The sequence below is a fragment of the Choloepus didactylus genome, chromosome 7 (genome assembly GCF_015220235.1).
Source record: "Choloepus didactylus isolate mChoDid1 chromosome 7, mChoDid1.pri, whole genome shotgun sequence".
NCBI classification, from domain to species: Eukaryota; Metazoa; Chordata; class Mammalia; order Pilosa; family Megalonychidae; genus Choloepus; species Choloepus didactylus.
This window is the reverse complement of record NC_051313.1, coordinates 105,136,699-105,159,814: the sequence shown is the minus strand read 5'-3', so window position 1 is coordinate 105,159,814 and position 23,116 is coordinate 105,136,699. Positions and strand designations below refer to the sequence as shown.

The following is a 23,116-nucleotide window of genomic DNA, read 5'->3' as shown; positions in this document are numbered from 1 at the left end:
TTAGTCAGTCAGTCAACAATGTGCCAAGCCCCATTCTTGGCATTAAGGATATACCAGTGAACAAATCAGACAAAATCCTTGTTCTCACAGAGCTTATATTTTTGGGGGAGGGGGAAGGGTGGAGGTTTAGTGGGGGAGTGAGGGACATAAAAGAGAAATAATTAGGCATACTACATACAATGTCAGATGATAAATATAATAGAGAAAAATAAAGCAAGGAAGGGAAATAGAAAGTGGTGGTGGTGAGAAGGGGTTAATACAGCTTTGAAGGGTGAGAAAAGGTTTCACTGGTAAAGAGCAGGGTGGTCAAGAAACTAAAGGAAGAAGGAAGCAAGCTATGAGGCTATGGAATGAAGAGTGTTTGAGGTAAAGGGAGCAGCAAGTTGAAAGGCCTGTGGTAGGAGCCTGCCTGCCATGTTCTAAGAACAAGGAGCCCTAGTATGTCTGGAATAGCATGTGGATAGAGAGAGAAGTAGGAGAAAAATCAGAGAAGTAATGAGAGTCCTAACCAATGGGAGGCCTTGTGGGGCATCATAAGGACTTCGGAAATAACATTGGAGGGCATTTAGCAGAGAAGAACTGGAGAGCATGAGTACAGAAAACTCAAGGAATTTTGCTGTAAAGGAAAGCAGAGAATTGGAGCAGTAGCTGGAGGAGTAGATGGTGTCAAGAGGGTTTTGTCCTCTTTTTCATTACAAGCAGATGGCTATGGCCAAGAAGAGAGGGAAGGTTTGATGATGCAGGAGAGTGGGAGGAATGTGGTAGACTGATGCCGTTGAGGAGGCCAGAGGGAATGGCTTAAGAGAGGCTCGCGTTCAGTCACAGGAATGGAGGGGGTGGGGGGCAGAGACAAGGGCAGACTCACGGTGGGAGGACGGCATGTGTGGGAGGTTGGACAAGTTCTTGTCTTATTATTTCAATTCTCTTAGTGAGAAAGCTGAAAGTCTGCACTATAAAAAGAGGTAGAATAGGAGAGAGGAGAGACATAGTCAGCTAGAAGAGTAAGTGATTGAACTAGACAGGAAGGGCACCTGCCCACCAGCACCAAGAACCCCCTTGAACCTAATGGTCATGAATTTATTTAAAGTGATACCTGTCAGGGAGCATGCTTGTGGTTTTATCTAGCCATATTAGCAAATATGATAAAGTGAGAGAAGTACAAAGAATTGAAGGCCATCCACAGGCGTGATTATAATGAGGGACCATAGAACTCAAGCTGGGTAAGGTGGGAAGTGTTGAACAGTGAAAAAGTGGCAGGTTCCCAATATTTCTCTGCTTCTGTTGTTTGTTTTTTTAGGGCATTGTGCCAGTTTGGATATACTATGTCCTCCAAAAGCCATGTTCTTTAATGCAATCTTGTGAGAGCAGAAATTAATCTTTTGATTGTTTCCATGGAAATGTGACTCAATCAACCTTGGGCGGGACCTTTGATTAAATTATTTCCATGGAGATATGGACCCCACCCATTCAGGGTGGGTCTTAATTAAATCACTGGATTCCTGTAAGAGAGCCAATACAGACCCAGAGGTTTGCTGAAGCTTTGAGATGCTAGCTCAGAGTTTGCTCTGGAGAAGCTAAGAAAGGACGAAATGCCCAAAGAACAGCTGAGAGAGACCTTTGGCGAGATGCTTGGATGCTGATGCTGATGCTTGGAGCTGCAGACAGAAGCCCAGAGACATTCTGGAGAAAGCCATTTTGAAATACAAGCCAGGAGCAAAGGACCACATGCCTTCTAGGCTAACAGAGGTATTCCAGATGCTATCGGCTGTTCTTCAGTGAAGGTAACCTCTTGCTGATGCCTTAGTCTGAACACTTTTATGGCCTTAGGACCGTAAATTTGTAACCAAATAAACCCCCTTTATAAAAGCCAATCCATTTCTGTTATTTTGCATAATGGTAGCATTAGCAAACCCGAACAGGCCTTAATGGAATCACAATGTACCCTTTACTTCACAGCTTGCTTGCTTTCCTAAATAAAATAACCTGTACATCTTCCCAATCAATATGTATTAATCTAACTCATTCTTTTAAAATATCTATGAAATATTCTATGGTATGGATTATGATAATTGGGTCAAACACAACTAGTCTTTGCCTGATGGATATTAGGTTGTTTCTAGTTTTTTGCTAATACAAAATAAAATGCTGCAATAAACTCACATATGTATAAATACACAAGCATGAATGCATGTGCACACACAGACACACACATCCTTAAATGGAGGTAATTTTATTTCTGTTCGATACATGGCCAAAATTGGGATTGCTGGTTCATACATAATACATGCAGTTTTCAAATTTGAATAGAGTCTGTCAATTCTAAAAGGTTGTAGTAATTCACATTCCAAACTGATGATGGAAAATTGTATCTCTGCTATTTTAGCTGACATTTTCTGTCCATTATATGAGTTTGAGCATTTTACATAGTTTTGGGGGTTTTTTTAAAATGTAATTTTATTGAGATATAGTCACACACCATATAATCCATCCAAAGTGTACAATCAATGGTTCACAGTATCATCACATAGTTATGCATTCATCACCATTGCAGAACTAAGTTTCATTTTTAGAACATTTGCATTACTCCAGAAAAAGAAATAAAAAGAAAAAACAAAACCCTAAACATCCCATACCTCTTACACACTACCCCTTTAATGACCACTAGTATTGCATTCTACCCAATTTTAAGACTTGCAATAGAGGTAGGTTAACTAAGACAGCGTAGCCGGCAGACATCTATCTATCTATCTATAGACAGATAGATAGATAGATAGATAGATAGATAGATAGATAGAACAGAACAAAGCATACAGAAGTAGATCCATACAAACACGGGCCACTGACTTCTGTTTTGTTTTGTTTTGCTTTATAGTTATACAATCACTGTCAAAGATCAGGGCAACTGGATTACAGTTCAACAACTTCAGGGTATTTCCTTCTGGCTATCCTAAAACAATAGACACTAAAAAGAAGTATCTATATAGTGAGACAGTAGTCACAGTCATTTCTTAAACCCTAATTTCTAGTTATGCCTTCTCCCTCTCATTTGATCATTCTCTCAATCTTCAGGGATATCTGAGCAAAGACCATTTTAACTTCTTCCTGCTGGAAAGGGGTATTGACCTTATGGGGTAGAGGAATGAAACTTATTGATGTTCTTGGAGAGACTAGTACCTCTGGGTCTGGCTTATCTGGCATAGGATCAATCCGGAGGCCTAAAGTTCCGGAAAGAATAAACTTATTAAGAAAAACTTTCATAGAGACTTAATAGAGCCCATGGCACTCTCTACAGTTTTCAGGAATACTGTTGGTTGGGGCTTGGCATTCTATAGTAGTTCACAGTATCTGGCTAAGGCTACAGGAAATTTAAATTTTGGACCAAATAAACATGTCTTCCTTTTGGTCTCACATAGAAGTTGAAGTTTTAAAATACAGACAATATCACTCGTTGCCCTATATTCTGATTTACCTTAGACCTAACCAGGTCCATTCCATTCATACCTCTAATTGAAATCTGATCTCTTTTTAAGCTTATTTAACAGTTGCTGTATGGAGTAATGCTGACATTCAGAGCTACGTAATTCTAACTCTGAGTCTCAGGTGTCACACAAATACCCAATGTTCCAGATAGCTACCAGGTTATACACAAACAGCACAGCATCTCAGAATTTAGAAATAACAGTTAAAACTCAGAATAGATGTGACTGCTCTAAGAACTTACAATCTAGGAACCTTTACAATGAGCCTTATTGAACATTCTGTACTCCTTAATCATTGATTGCCCAGTATCTGCCCACTTTCTATCCCCTGATAACCTATGCTCTCTAATCCAATTCTCAGAGTTTGCCCATTGTAGTTTATATTAGTGAGACCATATATTATTTGTCCTTTGGTTTCAGGCTTATTTCACTCAACATATGTCCTCAAAGTTCATTCACCCAGTTGCATGCCACATGACTTCATTCCTTCCTGCAGCCACTTAATATTCCATTGTATTTATACACCATGGATTGCTCTTTCGTTCATCAGTCTGTGTACTCTTAGGCCACCTCTATCCATTGCAAACAGTGAATAATACCACCATAAACACAAGTGTACAAATGCCTATTCATGTCCCTGCTTTCAGTTCTTCCAAGTCTTTCTCTAATAACAGGGTTGCAGGATCATGTGGCAATCCTATACTTAGCCCACTGCAGAGCCACCACACTGCCCTCTGAGGGGCTGCACCATTCTACTTCTCTACAAAGAGTGAATAGGTATATCTCTCTCTCCACATCTTCTCCAGCACTTGTACCTTTCTGATTATTTTTTAAACAGTTTTACTCACATACCATACAATCTATCACAAGTGAACAATCAATGGTTACTGGTATAATCACATAGTTATGTATTCACCACCACAATCTATATGAGAACATTTCCATTTCTTCCATAAAGCAACAAGAGGAGAAAAGAAAAAATAAATTTAAAAAAGGAGAAGCAACAACAACAAGAATCCCATATCCTTCCCTTATATCCCCCTCTTATTGACTTTTAGCTTTGGTATATTGCCTTTGTTACAATTAATGAAAGAACACTATAATATTACTGTTAACCATAGACCCTAGTTTGCATTAATTGTATTTTTTCCATATCCCATCCCATTTGTAACACCTTGCAATGGTGAAGTTCACTTGTTCTCCCTCAGTGAAATATTCTTATATCTATACATTTAATCACCATCATTGTCCACTCTAGGTTTTGGTACATTATACAGTCGCAGTTTTTATCCTCTGTCTTTCCTTCTGGTATCATGCATGCCCTTAACCACCTTCTTTCAACCATACTCACACTCAGCATTGTTCATTATACTTACAATATTGTGCTACCATCACATAGTATTGTGCTATGTATTTCTGGATCTTTTCTGTTGAATGTTCTGTACTCCTGTTGAATGTTCTGTGCTCCTTCAGCATCAAGCACCCAATCTCTACCCTCTTTCTATTTGCTGGTAACCTGTGTTCTCAACTTTAACTCTCAGAGTTTGCTCATTATAGTTAGTTCATATTAGTGAGACCATCCAGTATTTGTCCTTTTGTTTCTGGCTTATTTTGCTCAACATAATGTCCTCAAGGTCCATCCATGTTGCTGCATGCATCATGACTTTATTCTGTCTTCGAGCTGTGTAATATTCCATCATATGTATATGCTACAGTTTATTTACCTATTCATCTGTTGATGGACATTTGGGCCATTTCCGTCTCTTGGCAATCATGAATAATGCCACTGTAAACATAGGTGTAAAATGTCCATTCATGTCCCTGCTTTCAGTTCCTGTAAGTATATACCTAGTAATGGGATTGCTAGATCATATGACAATTCTAAACTCAGCTTCCTGAGGAACTGCCAGACTGCCTTCCAGAGTGGTTGCACCATTCTACATTTGCACCAACAGTGAATAAGTGTACCCATTTCTCCACATCCTCTCAAGCACTTGTAGTTTTCTTTTTTCTTTTTTTATAATGGCCATTCTAGATGGTGTGAGATGATGTCTCATTGTGGTTTTGATTTGCATTTCCCTAATAGTGAAGTTGAGCATCTTTTCATATGTTTTTGAGCCATTTGTATTTCCTCTTTGGAAAAGTGTCTGCCCATGCCTTTTGCCCATTTTTTAATTGGGTTGTTTGCTTTTTGTTTTTGTGTTGCAGGATCTCTTCATATATTCTGGATATTAAGCCCTTATCTGATATGTAGTTTCCAAATATTGTCTCCCATTGCATAAGCTGCCTTTTAACTTTCCTGACAAAGTCCTCTGATGTGGAGAAGTATTCAGTTTTAAAGAGATCCAATTTATCTATTTCTTCTTTCATTGCTTGTACTTTGGATGTCAAGTCCTATTACAAGACCTGTAAGATATTTCCCTACCTTTTCTTCTAAAAGTTTTATGGTCTTCACTGCAATGATTAGCTCTTTGATTTATTTTGAGTTAATTTTTGTATAAGGTATGAGATAAGGGTCCTCTTTCATTCTTTTGGATATAGATATCAAGTTTTCCAAGCATCATTTGTTGAAGAGGCTGCTCTGTTCCAGTTGAGTCAATTTGACTGCCTTATCTAAGATCAAATGTCCACAGATGACAGGGACCCCTCTGAACACTCAATTTGATTCCACTGGGCAGTACATCTATCTTTATGCAAGTACCATGCTGTTTGACCACTGTAGCTTTGTAATATGCTTTAAATTAAGTCAGATAGCATAAGACCTCCCACTTTATTTTTCTTTCTCAAGATATTTTTGGCTATTCAGGGCACTCTGCCTTCCAAATAAATTTGACCATTGGTTTTCCTAGTTCTGCAAAGTAAGTTGTTGGGATTTTAATTGGTATTGCATTGAATCTACAAATCAATTTGGGTAGAATTGACATCTTAACTATTTTTAGTCTTCTAATCCATAAACATCATATGTTCTTATATTTTTAAGGTCCTGTATGATTTCTCTTAGCAGTGTCTTGCAGTTTTCTGTGCATAGGTCTTTTATGCCCTCAGTTAAATTTATTCCTAAATATTGGATTCTTATGGCTGCTATTGTAAATGGAATTTTTTTCTTAATTTCCTTCTCAGATTGCTCATTACTGGTGTAAAGAAATACTACTGATTTTTCCATGTTGGTATTTTATCCTGCCACTTTGCTACAGTCATTTATTAGCACTAGAGGCTTTACTGTAGATTTTGGGGGGAAGGATTTTCTACATATAGGATCATGTCATCTGCAAACTGTGAAAGTTTTACTTCTTCCTTTCCAATTTGGATGTCTTTTATTTCTTTTTCCTGTCTAATTACTCTAGCTAGAACTTCCAGCACAATGTTGAATAACAGTGGTGACAGTGAGCATCCTTGTCTTGTTTCTGATCTTAGAGGAAAAGCTTTCAGTCTTTTCCCATTGAGTATGATGTTAGCTGTATTATGTTAATTGATTTTCTTGTGTGGAACCACCCTTGCATATATGTGGAATAAAACCCACTTCTTCATGGTGTATAATTCTTTCAATGTGCTGCTGGATTCAATTTGCAAGTATTCTGTTGAGGATTTTTGCATCTATATTTATTAAAGATATTGGTCTGTAATTTTCTTTTCTTGTAGTATCTTTGGCTTTGGTATTAGGGTAATGTTGGCTTCATAGAATGAGCTAACATCTTTACTTGTGATTGGTTTGTTGAGGTGTCCTCCTTCTTGAGGTTTTCTCCTTCTTGAGTCAATGTTGGTTGTTCATGCTTTTCTAGGAAGTTGTCAATTTCATCCACGTTGTCTAGTTTGTTAGCATATAATTGTTCACATATCTTATTATTATCTCCTTTATTTCTGCAGAGCCACTAGTTATGTCCCCCCTCCTATTTCTGATTTTATTTGTTTGCATCCTCTCTCTATTTTATTTTGTCAGTCTAGCTAAGGGTCCATCAATTTTATTGACTTTCACAAAAAACAAACTTCTGGTTTTGTTGATTCTCTCTGTCGTTTTCATGTTCTCAATTTCATTTATTTCTGCTCTAATATTTGCAATTTCTCTCCTTCTGTTTGCTCTGGGGTTAGTTTGCTGTTCTCTCTCTAATTCCTCCAGATGAGCAATTGGCTCTTTCTTCTTCTTCTCCTTCTTTTTTTTTTTTTAAATATAGGCATTCAGGGCAATAAGTTACCCTCTTAGCACTGCCTGTGCTGCATCCCATAAGTTTTGATATGTTGTGTTCTCATTTTCATTTGCTTCAGGATATTACTGATTTCTCTTGTAATTTCCTCCTAGACCCACTGGTTGTTTAAGAGTGTGTAGTTTAGCCTCCATATATTTGTGATTTTTCCAGTCACCCACCTGTTATTGATTTCCAGCTTCATTCCATTACGATCCGAGACAGTGTTTTGTGTAATTTACATCTTTTTAAATTTTTGAGACCTGCTTTGTGACCCAACATGTGGTCAATCCTGGAGAATGATCCATGAGCACTTGAGAAAAATGTGTATCCTGCTGTTGTTGAGCACAATGTTCTGTAAATGTTAAGCCTAGTTCATATATCATATTATTCAAAATCTCTGTTTTCTTATTGATCCTCTGTCTAGATGTTCTATCCATTGATAAGAGGGGTGTATTGAAGTCTCCACCTATTATTGTTGATGTGTTGTCAGTGTTTGCCTCATCTATTTTGGGGCATTCTGGCTTGATGCATAGATAATTATGATTGTTATGTCTTCTTGATGGATTGTCCCTTTTATTAATATATAGTGTCCTTCTTTGTCTCCTTTAATTGTTTTACATTTGAATTCTAGTTTATCTGATATTAATATAGCTACCCCCAGTCATTTCTGGTTGTTGTTTGCATGAAATATCTTTTTCCAACCTTTCATTTTCAATTTGTTTTTGTCTTTGGGTCTTAAGTGAGTTTCTTGTAGACAGCATATAAATGTATTCTGTTTTGTTTTGTTTTGTTTTTCAATCCATTCTGCCAATCTATGTCTATTGATTGGGGAGTTTAATCCATTAACATTTAATGTGGTTACTTTAAGGGCAGTACTTTCTTCAGCCATTTTTTCTCTTGGATTTTATATGTCATGTCTTATTTTTTTCTTTCTTTTTACCCTACTAGTCACCCTTATGGCTAATCTTCATTAATACAGTCTTCTCAAAACATCTCTCTCCTATCTTTTCCTATCTGCCTGTAGCACTCCCTTTAGTATTTCTTGTAGAGCACGTCTCTTGTTCACGAAGTCTCTCAGTGTCTGCTTATCTGTAAATATTTTAAACTCTCCCTCATTTTTGAAGGACAGTTTTGCCAGATATAGAATTTTTGGTCTGCAGTTTGTTTCTTTCAGTGTCTTAAATATAGTTGCCTTCTCACCTCCACAGTTTCTGCTGAGAGATCTGTACTTCATCTTATTGAGCTTCCCTGTATGTGATGGACTGCTTCTCTCTTGCTGCTTTCAGAATTCTCTCACTGTCTTTGGCATTTGATAATCTGACTAGCAAGTGTCTTGGCGTAGGTCTGTTTGGATCTATTCTGTTTGAGGTATGCTGTGCTTCTTGGACTTGTAATTTTATGACTTTCATAAGAATTGGGAAATTTTCATTGATTATTTCCTCTATTATTTGTTCTGCCCCTTTTCCCTCCTTTTCTCCTTCTGGGACACCTATAATACATATATTCATTTGCTTCATGTTGTCATTCAGTTCCCTGAGACCCTGCTCATAGTTTTCCATTCTTTTCCTTATCTGTTCTTTTGTGTGTAGGATTTAAGACATCCTGTCTTCTTCCTTTCTTCTGCATCTTCAAGTCTGCTGTTGTATGTCTCCATTGTGTTACTCATCTCTTCTATTGGGATTTTCATTCCCACGAGTTCTGTCATTTGTTTTTACAATTTTCAAGTTCTTCTGTATGGGCACCCTGTTTTCTTTATATCTTTCCTCTCTTCTGCCACATTTTCTTTCAACTCGTTGATTTGATTTAGAAGGTTTGTTTGAAGATCTTTAATTAGTTGTTTCAACTCCTTTATCTCAGTTGAGGTGTTAGCTTGTTCCTTTGATTAGGCCATATCTTCATGCTTCCTAGTATGAATCATGAATTGGCTGGTGTCTAGGCATCTGATTTTCTTAATTAGTTTATTCTGGAGGTCATTTTCTGTCTTTTGCCTAGGGTTTTCTTGTTGAATGGCTTTGTTCTCTATCTGTTCATCATTATTGCTGGCCAGTTTCAGGTTGGCTCTGCCCCCTAGGCTCCCCCCAAAACCAGGTGCCCACAGTGACCTGCCTCAGGGATGTGGGGTAAACACTGGGCACCACAACAAGGTCTCTCTGTGTGTTAAAACAAATCTGCTGGCTCCCAGTGGTGCTGTTTTACACTGGCCAGCAAGACCTGGGTTTTTTTAGGTCCCTGCTTTAACAATTGGTTCATCCGTATTTCTCAGACAAAACAGGGCCAGGTTTCTGTGCAGGGGGTGTTGACCTGCTCCATTGTCCTAAGACAGGGTCTGGAGAGTCTTTTAAAAGCCCTTCAATCCCCTTGCAGTTTCTGGTCTGTCCAGCAGATGGCAATGTTTGGTGAGTTTATCATCCTCAGAAGTTAATTTGCCTCTAAGCACAGGCTGCTTTGAACAGGTGGGGCTAAAACTGTGGGATTCCTGTGCCTTCACTTTGTGGGCCAAAGTCTGGCTTGATATGGGGGCTGTTCCCCCCACTTTACTTATGTCAGAGGTCTCCCCTAGCTGTCCCTGTTTTTCATCTGTCCCCCAGGAAAGGAAACAGCCACCCACTGCTCTTTCCCTCAGGAGTAGGGGAAGGGTTTTCATCTCCAGGGCTGGAGACACAGTCTCTGTCCATGTTTCTTCAGACTCTTGTCCCTCACTGACCTGGGCCTTGAAATATCCTCCCCTGTCCCCCAGGTCTCGAAATAGTGAGGGTCTCACTGCTGTGAAATATTTTATAATTCATGTCCCTGGTGGGAGGGATGCTGGCTGCTGTTTCTGCACCTTTCCCATGCTGAGACTGAGAGAAGGGGAGGAGAGAGGACTGGCTGGTCCAGGACAGAAGATTCCTGCCTTGTTATTTTCTCTCTTTCTTCAGTTTAGCATTTGTAGAATCCTTCTCCAGTATATATCCTCCTCTAGACTTTGAACAATTCAGAATTGTCCTTTGTTTTCATTGACTCTCTGGAGAGAGGTTTTCAGTAGCTGTTTACATCACCATGTTGATGACGTCACCCCCTTTAAATAGTTTTAGTTGTTTTATTTTGTTTTGTATTCCCCTTCCTGGGAATTGCTTATTTATATCATTTGCAAATTTTTCTATACAGTCTTTCTCTTTTGCTTATCACTTCCTAGGAGCTCTTTGTATTATGTTGAACCGTAATGAAACTGCTGATATTTGACCATTTTTTGACATGCGTGTGGCAAATTAATGGTAACCTACCTAATAGATTTTATCTGTCATATGTGTTGCAAATATGGTTTTCCAGTCTTTCTTCTGTATTTTTCTTTTAGTGTTTTTTGCCATCCTGAAGTTTTAAATGTTAATTTTTATATAGTCAGATCTGACCTTTTTGTTGTTATTGTTGTTCTTTATAGCTTCTTAGGAAGGCTTCCTTCAGAGCAGTTACACAAATATTTCCCTAAACTTTCTTCTAATATTTTATTATTTTATTTTAGCTTTAGATGTTTAACACACCTACAATTTGTTTGTAAGTAAATAAAATCTAATTTTATTTCATTCTATGTGGATGCCCAATTTTCCAAAATTATTCAATAAATTTGTTTTTCCCTATGACATGGAAATGCTACCTTCATTATATATTAAATTCCCATATATATTGGGATCCCTTTTGCCAACTGTGTAGTCTTTTGTTATTGCAGCTTTATAATAAGTTTTAATATCTGGTAGGGCAAATATGGCCTAATTGATCTATATTTCTAATACATTTTGGCAATTTTTGCAATTATTGTTTCAGATAAAATTGTTAAGATATTTAGTGATTTTTAAAAAAAATCTTCCACTGGAATTCTTGTTAGAATTAACCAAATATATATTAATTTGAAAAGGGATGACATTTTCATTACATTAAGTCTACCCAGCCAGTCACGTAGTAATGTTTCTTTCTTAATGTAGGTGGATTTTAAAATATATGTATATATTACTTCCATAAAATGTTATAGTTACTTCCATACAAGTTTGCATCAAACCAATTTCTTTATATCAGAAAGATAAATACCAGTTTAATGAATAGAAAAAACAAATGTAAAGTGGGAAGGATGGCTTAAAAAGGCTTAAAAGGGTAATTGTGGTGGATACAGACTGGGGGAATGCAAAGGATAAGCCTATAGATTGTCCATGGAGACTGGGACAGTGGACATTGGGAAGTTTTGGGGATTGTTGCCAGAGCCAGGTAAGCTACACCTCCTTCCACCTCCCCCTCTAGCCACCAGCTTCTACTGAACACAACAGACATTTCTGAGCTTCCTGGGGTAGATACAGATTTTTGGCTTCTGAAGGATTTAGGATAAAATTTTATTATCAAAGAAGCATATTAATATTAAAATTTTAAGTAATAACCTTTTGGAGACAGACTCTGCTCAGCTGCTTCTCTTTGACATTCGTGGCAATAGATGACCAAGTATGAACCAGGAAATGACAATAATGGATCAAGAAAGATTCCAAGAACTGCAACACTGCTCAGAACAGGTTATTACAGATGGAAGATAAGGAGTTAGGAATCAACAATCTCACCTTGCACACCCTTAGCCCCTGCACAGATAAAAATAACCCAAATCTCATTCTGTCATTTCAAGGAAAGTGTAATGCCATTATGCCAAGTCAGCCATGTAAGACTAATACCTCCTGTTACTTTCAGAAATATTTCTCTTATATATTAAAAAGAGATCACAAGTCTCTGCATTTAGTGGAAGATAAAATGGAGCCTGCTTCATGATTACAAAATTTCATTCAAAGAAAAAAACAGTCCAATTTAGAATAAATTAAATGGAGCTGATACATGACCAAAACAAGACAACAATGGGTAGATTATAAAATGTACAATAAATTTTGACCTAGAAATCTTACTTTTGAATAAAGGCTGTGTACTGATTTTGAGTTTTTAGACTGTGTTTTTTGGAGAGATGTGGACCTGACTTAAGACTTCAGTATTTTCCAAGAGGGGAAAAAAGATTATCCAAATGCCTGAACAATTCTTCACAGAATACTCTGAAAAAAGAGTTGTGTCTGAATGAAAAATGTAGAGAATAAATAAAGCAGATTAACAGTGCCACACTGGAGTGAGATAGTGAAAAAATTAATAAAATGAGAAGTGCCTAGAATAGGATCTATATCCAAGCTTGTAAATTTGAACAGGGATATCAAATGATCTACAATTATCAGGTGTTTTTCTTTTGGCCTGTTAAAGCTACACAATAAAGGAGGAGAGGGTGACTGCACACAAAATCCCGAGTTACAATATCACAAGACCCAGCCCAGGAGTTAAAGGCAAAAATTGTGGAAGACACAATCTCCTGGGAAATCTCTTGTAGACCAGACATCATACATACATTTCACCCTCATTTTTAAGGCTGGGTTAGTGGATTGAAAATTAACAACTTTTTTTTCTGTTAACTTAAAAGGAACTAGGTTAGTTAATAAAAATGTACCTACATGGAAATAATCCCTTTCTTATGTAAGTAATGATTCATGCATTATAAAAGGCATATCACAGAATTTTCATTAGATTGGAGAGTCAAGGGTTTGATTTAGGAGTTTCAATTCTATCAGTCACGAATTAGGTGACTTTGGCTCAGAGCCAATCAGTGTTTTGGGTACTGTGGTGCTTTGATTTAGTAGCAACCCTGGCTGGGGACACACCAGTGGTGTGGGGTGGCTAGGTGCTTATTCCATGGTAACACTTACTCAGATGGCGACACTCACCACACAGCAGTAAGAAAAAATCCTGTCTCTGTATGTCATTATAGACAAGTATAAAAACTACCAAGGTAATAAAGGAAGCTCTGATCCTATGATGATGTTCAATACAAACTTCATGTTGTCTGCCTTATTTAATTGGTTCATCAGTTTTACTTATTGCATTTAAACATTTAAATTTATTCTTTAAACCCCATATAGCATTATTGCTTATCCCTATTATGCATGTAACTTCTCTCCACTTGGACATGTCTCAATACCATCTTGCCATCCTATAACATTCTTGGAGGACTTAGCATAGCATATCATAGACCCAAATTCTTCCAGCTACTAAAGAAGCTCACTCTCATCACCTTTCTGCAGCTATCAGGGTTATGCCCAAAGTTGTGTCTGTGATGGATTCTTGGCCCTTTATGTTACATGTTGCCCAAATATTGAGGAAAGAGATCAAGTAGCAGAGCCAAAGGCACTCAATGGAATTATAAACAGAGTAAAGTTATTTCATTAAAAAAATTATCTCCACTCCCACTGGTAGCCCAAAATTATGAATCTAATATGGAGTTTTGGAGGGTCTGGCTTATCATATAGGAAATTTCTCACAAAGCCTTGTTTTCCTTTGCTAACCTAGCTTTTAAAAGCCTGAAATGGAATCCAGGGAAGCATTAAATTATTCAGGAGCTTCTCACAAAAGTACTTCTCCTCCATCAACCTTAAAGACCATATGTAGATCTAGGAAACTGTTTATAAATGAAGGAGATTTCATATGAAAACTATTCTTTCCATCCAAAATATATAATTTTGTTATCTTGTTTTCCCTTTGGCTTGAAAAGACCAAGATGGTGTCATTTGTATGGGAACATGGATATCTTCCTTGATACCAACCTCCAGAGATCTGTGGTCTACCCTCACACTAAATTTCTGAGCTGCTACTACATCTTGTGCATGGATTGATATGAATTGTTTCTGTAAAAACTAGTTAAAAAAAAGTTTGATTTTTTTAAATAAACTGAGTTTAAGTTAATGTAACACTTTTTTTGTGGCCTTTGGGTAAGGCAGGCTCCCAACATAATCCCTACCATCTTTTATTTCCTTAAGCCTACCAGGAATTTGGAGAACCATAAATCAGGAGAAGACTCTAGTAAGGAAATGATAAGGAGAATATTCCCTTTTATCATTTGTAGACATGTGGGCATGTATATTTCCATTCACTTTGTAGAAGTACACTACCTAAAGGAAAGTGATCTCTTACATTCATCAGTGTGTCTCCAGAATCTCACAGTATCTGACACTTTGTTGGCACACGATAATTCTAATGCTCACTACTTCTATGTGATAAGACCCAGCATCCACTAATTCACACTCAAGGCTCCGAGACAGTATTACTTAGATATTCATCTTGGTCTGGTCAGTTTTCTTTCTGGTTCAACTCAGTAAGAAGCAGTCCAGAATAAAGAAAAATATTTCAAATAAAATATTTTCCGCAATCATGGAGAAGAAGGATGTTAACTGGCATCATACTTTTTGCCCTAACTTCATACTGTTTTCTTCCAAGCAAACCAAGTCATTTATTATTCTTTTTATATTGGAATATATAATTTGACATATAACACTCTCTTCCCCATGCAGGTGAAATTATGGAGAGTTGACCCTCTCCGTTCAAGCTTGTTTCTGCTTTTTAAAACAGGTAATACATGGAGAGCCCACATCTGAACTAAAAAATGCAAGGCCACAATCCATATCTGCAAATCCTAAACCCACAAATCTTTAACATCTCTAAGTTTGTTTTTAATAATTTATTTGACAATAAAACCTTCCCTGACCTCCACACCTCATTGGGACTATTATGAAATATATGGAATATGCAACATATTACTTTTATAAAATGTGAAAAAGCTTGAATCTCAAACCCATTTTGTCCTTAGGATGTCAGATAAGAGACTGTGGAATTGTAGCTCAATTGAGGTAAGGGAAGGTATTAGAAGAAAAAACCTGTATGTGCATGCAAATTAAGGTTTAATTAGGGAAGTCAGGCAAGTCACAATCACTCTAACACTTGTTTCATTACTTGGAACAAAAAGGAAGGGTTAAATGACCTCTAAAATGATTGGCAGTTATTAAGTTCTAGGATTCTACCTGGTCGATTTATACACTGAAGTTCGGATTATGTTGAATTTCTATAAAATTATGGTATTTAGCTTTGCTAAAAGTACCAAGTGTACATTATTAGATATATCCTCAATTATGTAATTTAATTCTGGTTTAGTACCTGCTGAGCCAAACACAGAAGTAATGCCTTCCATAATGGTCTCATGGACATTGGGGTGAGAAAGGATAAAAGCAAGTGTCCAAAATGCCACCTTAAAAAGAAAAATATAAATAAAAATCATAAACTTTTCTAAAAGTGAATAGTTACTTAGTATTAGCCATAAACATTAAAAAGAAACAAATAAAACTTTTGAATTAATTTCAAAAGCATGGTATAAAAAGGCATCTTTAAAAATAATTAGATTTCATGAATAAGAGGGATGTTAAATAACTCTAAGAGGTCAAATTTGTAATTCTGTCTGTCACTGTTAAACTATATTGTTTATGTAGGCAACACTCCTATCTTTTACCAAAAAGTGGGAAAAGTGATTTTTTTTTTACTAATGCACAATATAAAATATAGGCAAATATTAAATATTCAGAAACAACGTATTATAACACTTAAGAACTTTGCTCTAAGACAAAAACATTTTAAAACTTTAATTTCCTTCAAATAAAAATTGGATTAGCAAATCATAATATTCTGCAAATGAACAAAGGTCACTTATATAAGCCTATACTTAAAATTTCATGAACTAAATCTATGATGTTCTCGATGTCAAAAATAGGGTCATTTCAGACCTGGAGGTTATTGGACAGAGTATACTTGAGTCCTCTCTCTTGCCTAAAACAAAATTATTTCATAACTTTACTTATTCTGGTACTGCTATACAAGTTTCAAAAAAAATTAAATTTCCCCTAACTCAGGTGCTTGTTTTTCCTTGTATTTTTAGTTCACACATTAAAGGAAACCTGTATAAGATCATTAAAAGAAGTTTGGGTTTTCCTTTCAATCTTTCCATAAACATTTATTGTGAAAGAAGTTTCATCTTGGAAAATCAGTCCTGAAATGACTCAGAAGACACTTTGTGTAACACATCTTTTGGCCTTTTTCATGAAGCAACATTATGCACCTTTAAATAATCCTAGTACTCCCCTCTGTGGTCAAAAGAGGAAGAGCAATTGTTTGAAAGGAAGTACTCAAGCCAAACCCAATCCTACTCATCGGTTTCCCCTTTGTGACACTACCTCGATTTTGCAAGGACAGACATGGTACTGTTTACATAAACAAGGTGAACGGGAAAACCAAGGGCACTCCAATCCAGAGACCCTCTTTCTGTGGCATTATCCAGATTAGGAAAAACTTACTCCAGAGATTAACAAATTCATTTTTACAGGCAAAGAAGGGGAGACAGAAGGAGCTCATGTCACAGGCTCCCTTCTACTGTTATCTTAGATGGAAGCGTGGAGTTACTGGATTTAATTAATAACCACTCCATACTCAATTCACCTCATTTAAAGAATCAGGGTTCAGTTGGGGAAAAATATCTTAGTTATAGTACATAGATTTTCAGTTACACAAGAGAGGGGTTCAGGGTTTCATGTGCTTAGAGCTTTAGACATTCACTAAAATTGGGTAAAACTTATTTTTATGACAAACACAAGGAATTCAGCTAAACTATAAGTGGCTGTACAACCGTGTTAGCTATCATTTTAATATCTCTTTTCTTAACAGATTTCTCTTCTAAATATCTGTTTTATTTTCTATTTAAAAAAATCAAAGTACTTTTTAAAAAAGAAATGAAAAAGTATGTATGTAAGAAAGAGTAAAGAGTCAATAGGAAGTTTATATACATTACTGAATCAACAAACAAGGATCAGCGATCTTGAGGTCTTTGTGCACCCATATTTGGGAAAGGAGGTAAAAACTGCTCTTATAGCACCAATTAGTATTTTTCCAAAGAGGTCAAGTCCACGGTCAGGGCTGGGTAAGAAGAGAAGGACTATCACTGAACTGCAAAGGCAGCAACCAGGACTTTCCATTGTTTTGAGACAATGAACAAAGTAGGGGAGGGAAAAGGAGGAAAGCTCTTACTCCTCTGTGGCAAAGAGAAGATGAATTGAATATATCCTTTAGCATCATTGATTCAACCATTCAAAAACAGATTTAACAAATATTTATGGAGTTCCCATTACATGTCATACAGTATTCTACCCATCATGATATCACAAATATGTGTGAGACATAATTCCTGCCCTAGGAGCTTTCAAATCTAGTTGGGGATATGAGACACGCACAGAAAAAAAAAATAGCTAAATGTACAAGGCAGTGAAAGTGCCAAAGGACAGGTACAGACAATAAATGCTGTGGGAGCTGAGGGTGGGATGGGGTGAGAATGGTGATAAAGAACATTACCGATAGAGTATTTAGAAAAGACTTCAGAGAAAAAGCATATAGAAAAGGTAAAATTTCAGCATTAAGATTGCATTTGGAGAGATGTTTTAAATAGTCCATTTGACAGTCAAGAATTTTTTGGAACTTGGAACACTTTATTCCATAAAAATATTTTCATAAGTTATGGTTAGAATCTAGAATCCTGGGCCAGTCCACCAAAGTTCACAATTATGGGCCCATAATGGAGCCTCCTAGTGACCTGGTACCAAGCTCATCTGAGTTCTGAGCTCTGAATTCCCATGGTCCTTGAGGCAGAGCACAAAGTAGGAAAGATGAGATAAAGATATGATCTGGACACCAAGAAAGGACTGACCCTACCACCCACACTTCTGGCAGGCTTCCAGCAGCTCTCCCAGCACAGAAACCAGGATCAGTGACTCGCACCCTGGGGGTCTCGAGGGATCGAGTATTTGAAAGTCAGGGCAGTCTATGTTCACGGCTAATGGACTATTGAAAGTAGTGATTGAAACCAGGGCAATGATTTTTATAAGGGAAGAAAGCTAGCATTTATTGAGCACCTACTCTGTGCCAGATACTGTTAGCCAGTTTCCATTTCTTTCCCATGCAATCCTCAAAACTATCTAATGAGGTAGGTAGCATTAATCCCATCTTCACAAATGAGAACACTGGGGTTCCTAGAGGTTGAACAATTGGCCACTGTCACCCAGGAATGGGAGTTAGCCTTGGACCTGTCTCTAAAGATTTTCCAGGGTCTCTGCCTACACACTAGGCTGCCTCTCAGAGTAGCCAAGAAGAGCCAGCAAGATGGAATTTTCACTAATCATCAGATACTTCTTTTCTGAAATAAATGATTCAAATCCCTTTGAATCAGTACCAGAAACAAATTATAAAGAGCTGACTTCCCCTGTGTTAGATCAATAGGGCTTTGTATGGCTTTCTTCTCAGGGACCTTTCTAATGAGATCTTGAAAATTAATCTTCTGACTGGAGTGGCTGTTTTGTTGCTGCTTTGGGAGTTGTTTTGCTGTTTGCTATTTCATTTTGCTATTGCTTAATCAGTTTCCAAGAAAATTGCTTAAGGAAAAATCAAAGACTAATATTAGAGCTACATAAAGGAGGAGAAAAAATTAGACTATTTTCCCTTGCCCACACCAGACAAAATATATATATTCTACCGGCTGATTCACATTTGAGCAGAGAGGCCAGAATTTCTATTTCTGCTCTTTATCCAATAAACTTACAATTGGCTAAGGCAAACCAGAGTATCAGAACTTAGAAAGCCATTAACAGCCCATACTTTCATAGGTGAAGGAGAAATAAATAATAGAGGAAACATCTCCTTTATTTCTATTTATTGGGGAAAAAAAGGAAGAAAATAACTACATGTATCACTAAAGATGGGTTGAACGCTCCTGTTTAGAGAAAAAAAATATATCAAAAAGTTTACCCTTTAATTTCATGGATAATATAAGTAGCAGCTTAGACTAAGGTGAGAGCCTACTGACCCAGGAAACTAGTCATGTTGAACATGAAGTGGCTGACAAATCTCAGCTTTAAATCTAGTTAATGACTCCTTTAAAAAGAAAAGACTGAAGAGACTCTTCTTTCTTTAGAAGCACTGTGAGTTCCAGTGTCACTAGCTCTATTCACAGGTAGCTGGAAGGACAAAGATACCAAGCAGTGCAAAGGAGAATGGTGCACAGAAGGAGAAAGGGAGTGGTGGAAGACAACGCACGTTCACTGGATGCCAGTGGGGCTTACCTCATTGAATCCTCACAACAACCTTTAAGAGAAATGAGTTACCATTTATTGAGTGCCCAAGTCCTCGAACCTTGTTAAGAGTTTTATGTACATTATTCCCATTTTACTGATTAGGAAGTAGAGGCTCAGAGAGGTTAAGATACCTCCATAAGAGCCTACAGCTATGGCTGGGGGTGTCTGGATTCAAGTTCAGTTCTATTTGCCCCTGTTGTTTACCTACTCCTTCTCCAGTAAGAGGTTGGGGCCAGACCTTATTCATCTTTACATCACAGATACTGACACACAGAAAAGGCTCTGTAAACATGTGTTGTCACAACAGGCCCCCAAGGGCAAGCTCTCCCCTTGGCCTCTTGTATGCTGCCTTTTGGAAGGCAGAATTCACTTCACATCTCTGCTTTGCCTCCTTTCTGACCTTATCAGATTTCATTAGAAATTCAGTTTTGTTTTTCTGTCTCACAACCAAAACCACTATAGTCTTTTTATTCCCCATAACAAGAAGTGAAAGGACTGAAAAAAAAAAAAAAAAAAAAAAAAAGAAGAGAAAAAATGAAACTACAGTAGACAGAAATGTAACCCTTACTTTATTAATATACTTATATACTTACAGGAACAGCATTTGACAGAGAAGCCCAAAGGAGTAAAAGTCCGTAATTGGGACCATTTTGTCCATTTGTTTCCATCTCTATGACATCCAGCACTGCCTGAAGTAATGTCTAATTAAAAGAAATAAATATCATCAATCTATGGCTATGTGATAAAGATTGCACATATTTTCTGTTTTATTTTCTAAAAAAACTGATTACACATTTTTCTTAAATTCAAAATATATTATTCCAGTCATTCCTGGGCTTGCAGCACAAGGTGTCCTAAGGGATTTACACACTTACCATATAGTAACCAGAAGTATGGACTCTGGAGCTCAACTGCTTTACTGCCTTGGTTCACACCCTGGCTTAGCTATTTAAGAGTTGTGTTACCTTGGGCAAATTACTTAAAGCTCTCTATGTCTCAGTTTCCTCACCTATAAAATGGTCCTATGGTAGCTACTTCATAGGATTGTTGTGAGAATTAAATGAGCAGTACCTATAATGTGCTTAAATAGAAACTGGTACATATTACATTTTGATGTTATCTTTCTATTTATTTATTTTTTATTTATTTAATTTTCCTCTTCTCTTAGGAAAATGCAGCAGCACAGAAACACAGATCTCTGCAGTATCAAGACGAAAACCTACCTTTATCTGCATGCAGATTCTCAGCACATCCACCGTGGGAGAGAGAAATGCCAAGCCCACGGGTTATAAACCTGTAATACTCTACAACATGGAGAGAACTGGCATTTGACTTGAACAGTGCCAGCTCAGAGCGGGGCCCCTTCCAAGGCCAGCAACTATGGTTGGTCCCAGGTCAGCACACAAGCACAGTGAAGGCATTTTCTTCAGGGGAGATGTCCTCAAATTTGCCTTTACCAATGATCCTTCCCCAGTGTTCTAGTTTGCTAATGCTGCAGAATGCAAAACACCAGAGATGGATAGGCTTTTATAAAATGGGGGTTTATTTCGCTACACAGTTACAGTCTTAAGGCCACAAAGCATCCAAGGTAACACCTCAGCAATCGGGTACCTTCACCAGAGGATGGCCAGTGGTGTCCGGAAAACCTCTGCTAGCTAGGAAGGCAGCCGGCATCCACTCCAAAGCTCTGGCCTCAAAACGGCTTTCTCCCAGGACGTTCCTCTCTAGCAAGCTTGCTCCTCTTCAAAATGTCACTCCCAACTGCACTCCGTTTCCTCTCTTTGAGTCAGTTCATTTACATAGCTCCACTGATCAAGGCCCACCCTGAATGGGCGGGGCCACGCTTCCATGGGAACAGCTCATCAGAATCATCACCGACAGCTGGGTGGGGCACACTCCAAGCAAATCCAACCAGCACCAAAACTTCTGCCCCACACAAGACCACAAAGATAATGGCATTTGGGGGACACAATACACTCAAACCAGCACACCCAGCATGGGGGAGAAATTCAAACACTATAACATTTCACTAAGTACTCATATACTTTTAATCTTAACTCAGATTAAGATGATAGAAATAACTGTAGCTAATGTTTATTCACTGATTGCTAAAGGCAAGTACTGAAGTACTCTTATTTTTGTTTGTTTGTTTTTATTAGAGAAATTGTAGGTTTACAGAAAGATCATGAAGAAAATACAGAGTTACTCTAAACCCTCCCCCATTTGAACATTTTGCATTGGTGTGGTACATTTGTTACATTATTATTATAATTGTACTATTAACTACAGTCCACAGTTTATATTAGGGTTCACTGTGTGTGTTTTACAGTCCAGTAGTTGTTTTCTTTTTAAATTTTTATTCTAGCAACAAATAAACTACCTACAATTTCCCCTTTTAGCCACATTCAGATATATAATTCAATGGTGTTGATTACATTCATAATATTGTGTTACTATCACTACTATACACTACCAAAACTTTCCTATCACCCCAAACAGAAATTCTGCACTAATTAAGAATTAAAAAATACTATTTTAAGTATTTATCCATATCAATCCTCACCACAACTCCAAGAAGGAGCTACTATTATCTTCAGCATTTTACTTTTGAGGAAACATAAAATGAACTTAGGTAAGTGCTGGAGACACATGACTGCTTGGTGATGGTTGAGTTGAGAGTGGAACCCTGTGAGCACAGCTCCAGACCCCATGTTCTAAGCAACTGTGTTATACTGTCCCCTAGTGACACAATCCATAACTCCCACACATCAGGGAATTAAGAGAATGGCATTGTACCATAACACAGTAGTTTTCTTTCAGGTCCTATGACACAGCAAATGACTATTCAATCATTATTTTAAAAAAATGATGATATAGAGACTATTGCTGTCACTTACAAAGGCATGTAATTTTTCAAAAGTAATTCACCTCTCTGATCCCGCTTTCTCAGTTTAATGCTCCCCAGTTTTCTGAGCATTAAACTTATAGTGAAAAATAAACATATAACTCTATGCCTCGCACAGATTAAGGACCACACAAATGTTAGCTGCTGGCTTATTGCTGTTGCTTTTGTAATAATGGATTAGCAGAGATGAAAATAGTGTAAGTATAAATTCCCATTGCTGCTGGTTTCTGTCATATTTATAATATAAGTTGTTACAACACAAAACTACAAAGCCTGCACCAGTACCTTATGGAAATCCTTTAGATGTACTTCATTCTTCTAGTATGTTATTCTGCAGAGCAGTATAATTTTAAACAAAATACTGGTTTAATATATATATCTAGAAAAATATGGAAGAAATCACCACATTTTACCTTTATTATGTGATAAAATGTCTGTAGAATACTAAAAAACAAACAAATGAAAACTTCTACCTAGCCTTCTGCTTAACTAGGCCACTGAAATCTACTTATGCAGAAGACA

The 23,116-nt window shown here is 37.2% G+C and overlaps 1 protein-coding gene across 6 annotated transcripts in view; it reads right to left on the bottom strand.

The window, feature by feature from the left end:
• Positions 1-23,116, bottom strand: part of LOC119539344 (24-hydroxycholesterol 7-alpha-hydroxylase) — a 108,703-nt gene that overhangs the window by 48,824 nt on the left and 36,763 nt on the right. For 5 of the 6 annotated variants that reach the window (XM_037842823.1, XM_037842826.1, XM_037842825.1 and 2 more), the window contains exons 6-7: positions 20,283-20,390; positions 15,683-15,773 (exon numbers count right to left, since the gene is read on the bottom strand). In XM_037842823.1, coding sequence (XP_037698751.1) covers positions 15,683-15,773; positions 20,283-20,390 — 199 coding nt within the window. The remainder of the gene's footprint in view (positions 1-15,682; positions 15,774-20,282; positions 20,391-23,116) is intronic. The other variant, XM_037842828.1, reaches the window with a different exon arrangement.